The sequence below is a fragment of a genome, unplaced genomic scaffold (assembly GCF_019419815.1).
Source record: "Pyrus x bretschneideri cultivar Hongxiangsu unplaced genomic scaffold, Pyrus_bretschneideri_v1 Contig1, whole genome shotgun sequence".
In the NCBI taxonomy this organism is placed as follows: domain Eukaryota; kingdom Viridiplantae; phylum Streptophyta; class Magnoliopsida; order Rosales; family Rosaceae; genus Pyrus; species Pyrus x bretschneideri.
This window is the reverse complement of record NW_025999390.1, coordinates 11734165-11741560: the sequence shown is the minus strand read 5'-3', so window position 1 is coordinate 11741560 and position 7396 is coordinate 11734165. Positions and strand designations below refer to the sequence as shown.

General features: G+C 42.1%; 1 protein-coding gene across 1 annotated transcript; it reads right to left on the bottom strand.

Moving 5' to 3' along the window:
• Positions 1–251: 251 nt before the first annotated feature.
• On the bottom strand, positions 252–3516 carry LOC103943845 (leucine-rich repeat extensin-like protein 4). Its single transcript, XM_048586074.1, has one exon. It carries the CDS (start codon positions 3127–3129, stop codon positions 841–843), a length of 2289 nt encoding a protein of 762 aa, XP_048442031.1. The 5' UTR covers positions 3130–3516; the 3' UTR covers positions 252–840.
• Positions 3517–7396: the final 3880 nt, after the last annotated feature.

Genomic DNA, 7396 nt, shown 5'->3' with positions numbered 1-7396 from the left:
TTTGTTGTATCAGCAGGCTGGCCGACCGGTGGTGTTTTACTGCCTTGCCGGTCGGCCAGCTGTACTGATCTTGCATACCGGAATCCTGCCCCTGTATGAGCTTATGATCGAACGATCATCGAAAACCAATTGCAGACCCATTTTCTCACTTGCATTCCATCAAGCAAATGGAGACTGAAAGTGAAGAACAAATAACATAGCATGCAGATTTCAAGCTCATAACACAAACATAAGTAAATAGAAATCGGAAGAGAACAAGTAAAATGTTCAGGATTATAATATAGAAATTGGAAATTGAGAAGAAACAAAAGTATGATATGAAAAAAAAAACAAAAAAATAGAGACAGTAAAACAATAAAACCCACCACAAACCCAGCAGCGGCGGAAGGAGGTGGTGCTGCTGTGTTTGTAGCCTGAATTATGATCTCCGAAATGCATCTCCTATACATAAACATTCTCTGCAACCTACTTTCTCTGCCAATTTTATTTTCCACAACTCATCGAATGGATAATCCATAACAATTTCAAATAAATACGGAGAGACTTTCTTTCTCCTCTTACCCCTCTCTCTCTATACTGATATTACATCTCTATGCTTTCACCTCTTCTTCTCTGTTTCTTCAGACATTGGTTTGCCGTTGCCAATATGGTGATTGACTCCAACAATTGCATCAATCTCAAATTTTTATGCTTATTACACGAGCGATGAGAATTGCCCGTAAGGGAGAGAAATGTTGGTGCGGGGGAGGGAAAAGGAGCCGTGACTCTGAACAAGGACTGCTGAGTTTTTGGTGATTGTGCTCCGGGAAAGGTTAGAGGAGGAGAAAATTCTCAAAAGAATCAATAGAAGGGTGGTGGCGGAGGAGACGCGTAAGAAACTCCAAAGATGGGTGGCAATGGGCCCTCATATACAGGAGTGGGAGGTGGTGGGCTTTCATAAACAATTGACGGTGGTGGAGAACCGTAGTGAACCGGTGGTGGTGGTGATGGATAAGATGGTGGGGTTTCACATGGAATTGAGGGTGATGGGGATGGTGGTGGTGGGGAATTGTAGTGAACAGGTGGTGGTGGTGATTGGTATTGGACTACAGGGGGAGGCGGTGAAGGGGATGGTGGGGGAGGGGACTGGTACACTGATGGAGGTGGAGAAGAATAGATAGGAGGAGGTGGTGGGGGTGAGGGTGAAGGTGGCGGCAAGTAAACAATGGGAGGAGGTGGAGGGGGAGGTGAATATTCAATACATGGTGGCGGGGAAGGTGGAGGGGGTGGTTCTATACAAAGTGGTGGTGGTGGCGGTGGTGAGAGGACTGGGGGAGGTGGGGAATGTCCAGGAGGTGGCGGTGATGGATAGACATATATTGGTGGTGGCGGTGAATGCGGTGGGGGTGGTGGTGAATGTGGAGGTGGGGGTGAATAGTACATATAAGGAGAAGGTGGAGGTGGAGAGCTCAATGGAACCGGTGGTGGAGGTGGTGGGGGCCGCACGCAATAGGGTGGCGATACCGTTGGTGGAGTTGGAGGTGGTGGTGATGGTGGGGGAGGAGGTGATGGTGATGGTGGGGGTGGGGGAGGAGGTGATGGTGATGGTGGAGGTGGAGGGGGAGGCGATGGTGGAGGTGGAGGTGGAGGTGGAGGGGGAGGCGATGGTGATGGTGGGGGTGGAGGGGGAGGCGGAGGTGGAGGTGGTGGTGGTGAGGGTGGTGGTGGGGGTGGTGAGTAAACTGGTGGTGGGGGCGGGGGTGGTGACAACACTGGAGGTGGTGGAGGTGGTGGAGGTGGAGAGTAAACCGGTGGTGGAGATTGGGGTAAAACAGGAGGGGGAGTCGAAGGAACCACAATAGGCGGCGGTGAAGGCATAGGAAGTGGAGGCGAAGGCGGAGGGGGAGTAGGCAAAGACGGAACAAAAGGCTTACATCTAAAAGAACTACAATCCACAGGCTTCGACAAGAACGACTTACACTGCGCTGCCGTTCGCTGCGCCGGCCTATTCGGCAAGCAATTCCTCTTGTCGTCAAAGCCAGCCAGTCCCAGACACGCCGGCGGCTCACCCGTGAAGAAGTTATACGAGTAAGTGAAGTTCTGCAGACTCGGCAGCGAACAAATACTCGCCGGAATCTTCCCCGACAGCAAGTTGTGGGCCACATTGAGCTGCTCCAAGCTCACCATCCCTCCAATCGTCTCCGGTAGCGACCCCAGAAACTGGTTGAAGCTGACGTCGAACACCGTCAAGTTCTTCAGCATCCCAATCTCTGGCGGCAAACACGACCGGAATCCATTGTTCATCAGGATAATCTCGTTGAGGTTTGACATGTTCCCCAAACTAGCCGGAACGCAGCCGTGGAACTTGTTGTTGGCGAGGACGATGACGGAGACCGGCGAGTTCCCGAAGTTATCGGGCAGATCGAACCGGAACCGGTTGTGGTTGATGAAAATGGCGTCCAAGTCCTTGTCGAACAGCTCCTTCGGCACCGTCCCTTCGAACTCGTTGAACCTCAGATCCAAGAATTTCAGCTTCGGCAGCTGGAGAACCACCCGAGGGAACTTTCCGGCGAACCGATTGTTGCTCAAATCAAGCTCGAACAGCAGCTTCAGGCGGTTGAACTTGTGAGGAACAGTTCCACAGAACCTGTTGGAGTTGATGTGGAGCAATGCGAGATCCGTGAGCAGCCCGAGCTCCTCCGGCAAGTACCCGGCAATGTCGCCGTGGTTGAGGTCGATCCCCGCCACAGTCCGGATCGTTCTGTTGTCGAGCGCCTTGGTGCAGAAAACTCCAGTGTACTTGCAGACATTAGATCCGACCCAATTGCCCGTGATGTTGAACGGGTCGGAGAGAATGGCCTGCTTCAACGCCTGCAGCGCTATGTAAGCGTTCCGGAGCCGGTCGTTCTCGAAGACCAGCGAGGGGTCGACCGTCACATGCTCGCCGCGGTCACCGAACTCGTCGCGGTAGTAGAGGAGCTGGCGGTGCTTGATGTAGAGGGCTTCCTCGTCGGAGAGAGGTCCATGGCTGACAATGTGGCTGCTGCGGCGGTGCTCCTGAGCAGCAGCACCAGAGAAGAGTGATGACGTGGCAAGGAAAAGGGCAGTGAGGAGTGAGAGGTGGAAGAGGGTGGTGGTCTTCTTCTTCATCTCACACCAGACATCTGAATCTCCAAATGCCACTTTAAAATTTCTTTGAAAGATTAAGAACCCAAATAAGAAAGAGGAAATTAGAAAAAAAAAATTTAATTCTTAATTTCTCAGGTGAGATTGCAAATGGGGTTTTGGAGCACCGTGAGATCTGAGAGAGGAGGAAGAAATGGGAGGGGGAAGGAGGAACGGGGGGCAGATTTCTAGGGATTTTTTGAGAAGTGTGTTTGTTTGTAGTTTCTCTACTGCTAGTTAGATAGAGAGAATGAGAGATTACACATAAAAAAGACAGCTAAATCACAGCTCAAAGCCCACCAGAAACTCTCTCTCTTTCTTTCTCTCACTAACTTTCTTTCTTCCTCTCTCTCTCTCCCCCCATCAATTTGGCTCCTTTTTATTCTTTTTTCAAGAATCCCATTCCCATTATTCAACTCCCTATGCAAGCTAAAGTTTTGGAATAAAGTCATAGACTTCATTACAAAAATAGGAAGTGCTATCGCACATCATTTTTTACTTCTCACACATCTTTTGTTAATTTATGTTCGTTGATTTTCTTTGATTCATCCAATCTAACGGTCGAAAACTAAAAAGGTGTGTGGATATCATATCTCAAAAAATATTGCAAATATGTTCATTTGGGTGGTTTATTAACAATGTGGACAATAATTATTCTAATCTTACACAATTTGAAGTTGTTAGGGGGGAGTTGGTAGCTTGTAATGGCCATACCCAAAGTTTGATTTTGATTCTTATACTTTTAGGGAAGTTTCACTTTACTTATTATAATTCCGGTTGTTGCTTTTGAAACTGTGTATAGTTAAGTAACTTTGCATGTCTCTGTCGATTATCAATTGCTCTGAAATGAAAATTTCAACTTCTTTAATAGTATCAACGCCATATAGACTTACGTATGAAAAACAATGCTCGCATGTATTTTACATCACTTGATTAGTGTTATCCATAAGTTTTGTTGGATGTCACCACGTGAGGTTGTGACGAGAGTCGTGCCACGCTAGAAAGCTACATAACCTTGCAGAAGCTTATAGTGTGCAATTTAATGAAACAAATTAACATGTAAACAATACATGCGAGGTAAACAAGTGAAACTACATGGACTAAAATGAAACTTCATAAAATTGTAGGGACAAGAATCATAATTTGGCATCTGTATCACGAGATGTTAAAATTTTGGAGCAATTGGTGGGGGAAGAGATTTGAATGACTCCACTTATTATGCAGGTGGGGGTGGAGGTTGTTTTTGTCAAAACAGACGAACAGACGAGTCCCTTGGAGTAGATGAACTTCCAGTAACGTGTGTGAAATTACGTAACTATCAGCGTGCGCGTTTTCATTTCCGAGTTTCTCCTCATCACGGGGGGTTGGGGGCCACCGTTCAGGAGCGGGAACGGGCCGACACTGGTAAATTTGGAGGAGCGCACTGGATCCTTGTCTCTTAATCAAGCGGCCACAAAAGTTTGTAGTTGGCTATAAAATCAACAAATCACTTTCACAATTTTCATTTGTCATTTTTTTGTGTATATTCTTAGGGAAACGATTCAGTTAAACGAAGTGCAATTCTTTAAATTGTTGCGTAATTTTATTTGAATCATTAAATTATTGTTTTCCTTATAAAAGTGCAGATAGTACTAACGTCACAAAAACGGTACTTAAACTTTTATGTCAGATTGTAATAGTAAATACCACTTAATCAATGCTTTTTTTGTTGTTTTATGGATAACGATTTGGCGTTTTTACACTTAACTTGGTTAAGTAGAAAATAGCGGTTAACCATTGCTTTTCTTTTTCTGCTTTTCTATCATAACTATATTTTTACAACAATCTCATTTTTACCATCTGCATTTTGTTAGTTTTTTTTCATAATTCATATTGTAATGTCATAGTGGCATTATATTTTCGTCTTTGTTTTGATGAAGAAGTATTTTCCACGTGACCTCAAAAGAAAATAAATACATGTCTATATTAAATATGAACAAAAATAAATCGAAGATAGCGAAAAAAGTCTAAGAATAAAGTACATAATTAAAACAAATTAGTTATGACAACAAATTGTTTATTAGTGGTTTAAGTTCCAACTCTAATGCAACACTTGCCACGTTTCATTAAGGTAAAAATTGATGCAATATAAATGGTGGCAAGTAGTCCTCTACCATAAGGATAGAGATGAGTTTTGTCCTTACTCTACGACGTGAATTTAAACTTTCTCAACTCTTTAATCTAACAAATCTATCATTTGATAATAAAAAATAAAAAAAAATTAGTGGCCGGACTAATGTAATCCAAAGGAGTTATGACGCCAATTGAAAAAAAAAAAAAAAATATATATATATATACACACACACACGTTACTTTTAGTTTAGCAGCGAAGGGTATATCTGAAATTTACTTGAAATAAAGATAAATCCCATGCCATGCAAATGCAATGCATGAATGTCACGATGCTACGCGTCCTTATCACAGCTGATGCTGATGCACGATCACCAATGATGGTTAAAAACCATCAGTGATGTTCTTCCGATTCGCCCTCTCCAGCACGTAGGTGGGGCCCATGACAGAGGATTAAAAAAATTCCAGATAGCGACACATTCACCACGCCCAAGGCAACTGTGTGTTCCTGGGGGCCACGCGTCACGTCTTGCCCGGCTGGATCGTCGGCGTTGATAAGAGTCCCACGTTCGTGTGGTGCACCGCGTCCATGTACGCGTCTACGCCCACCGCAAAAGCGCTCCAGTTGGGAACTGGGTGAAAAGACCATACTGCACCTCACACATTTTTTTCCAAAATGCAACCCAAGCAAAAAGGCCCAACTACCTTTTTGAACGCGTTTTTTCCCCTCCGCCAAATGGACCCGGCGCTTATTTATTTTTTGGCACCGCCGTGTTTAGCGTTTTTAAAATTTTTAGTTTTTAGTTTTTTTTTTTTATTTTTTGCTTTTGTTCATGATTTTAAAAACCATTTTTTACTATATAACGGTGTACACGTTAAGAGCTATATTTTTCTTTAATTCTAACTGGCCACACATTCAGCGTTTCATATCAAGCGGCCATGCTTCTAATTTATTATGTTAATCTGGTACCAAAACATAAAAAGTTTTTTTTTTTTTCTCAGATTTTTTTATTTGGCCAGAAATAAATTGAACTTTTTGATGCTTATTTTTAAGGTTGAGTAATTTCAGCTGCGGTTGTGAAATAATTGTGTGAACATGAGATCTGTGATGGGTATTTGATGATTGGTTTTTGGAGCAGGTAGGGTTCCACTTTGTCTCAAAATGTTGTGCATATCATATAATTTAGGAGGTGTATTCAATTGAGAATTAGAGAGACTTTAATACATTTATAAATCCATGAATTTTTATGAAGTTTCATTGATTTGTAGAGATTCCATATAAAATTTTGATTCAATTCCTTCGAAATCTCATAGGAAGGTGTGAGATTTGTGGATACTTAAAATACACTACGAAATCTCTTCAATTCCCTTTAATTCCTCAGCTTTGTCAAATTCTTTAAAATCAAATTCTAATTGAATATACCTGGAATGTTATAAACTTCTTTAAAATCCTAATTGAATACATCCGGATTTCTAAGGATTTTAATAAACTATCTTAAAATTCTAATTGAATACACCTTGAATTTCAGAGAATCACATAAAATCCTGATTGAATACCCCTAAATTCATTAAAAGAATGAAAATCTCTCAAAATCTCAATTGAATACACCCCCTTAATTTGTCCTAAGATTTCACTCAAAAAAAAAAAAAATTTGTTCTAAGATTAAATTGTAGCGGCAGCAACACCGATCCAGTCCAGGGCAATATTTGGTGAATTAATTTACTAACTCATTTGTATTAATCTAGGGTTTAAACAAACAAACAAATTAATTATTTTATACAAGAACAATTCAAAATTGGACCTTTTCTTTTCAACTATTTGTTTTAGATCTCATGTGATGGGATTGCACATTTGTTTGCATCGTCAACCCGATCATACTTTGTTTGTTGTTTCATTCTTTAGGGTTTGAAGCATTTTGTCAACCATTTTAACTTAGCAAAGTATAAAGTTTTCGCTAATCATATTATATGAACGATACAAGTTTAATATTCAACCCTAAACTTCACACACTCTAGCGAAAACGTTATTTTTCACCGTCATCGTTGTCATCTTCGTCGTCCTCATATTTTTTTAATAACCTAAACACCATAATCTTCGTTTGGCTTAATTAATTACTAACAAATTGTTATTCATCCACTTAAA

Bases quoted from the DNA above. Each gene is read 5' to 3' on its own strand.
- LOC103943845 (XM_048586074.1), bottom strand. From the start codon at position 3,129: ATGAAGAAGAAGACCACCACCCTCTTCCACCTCTCACTCCTCACTGCC.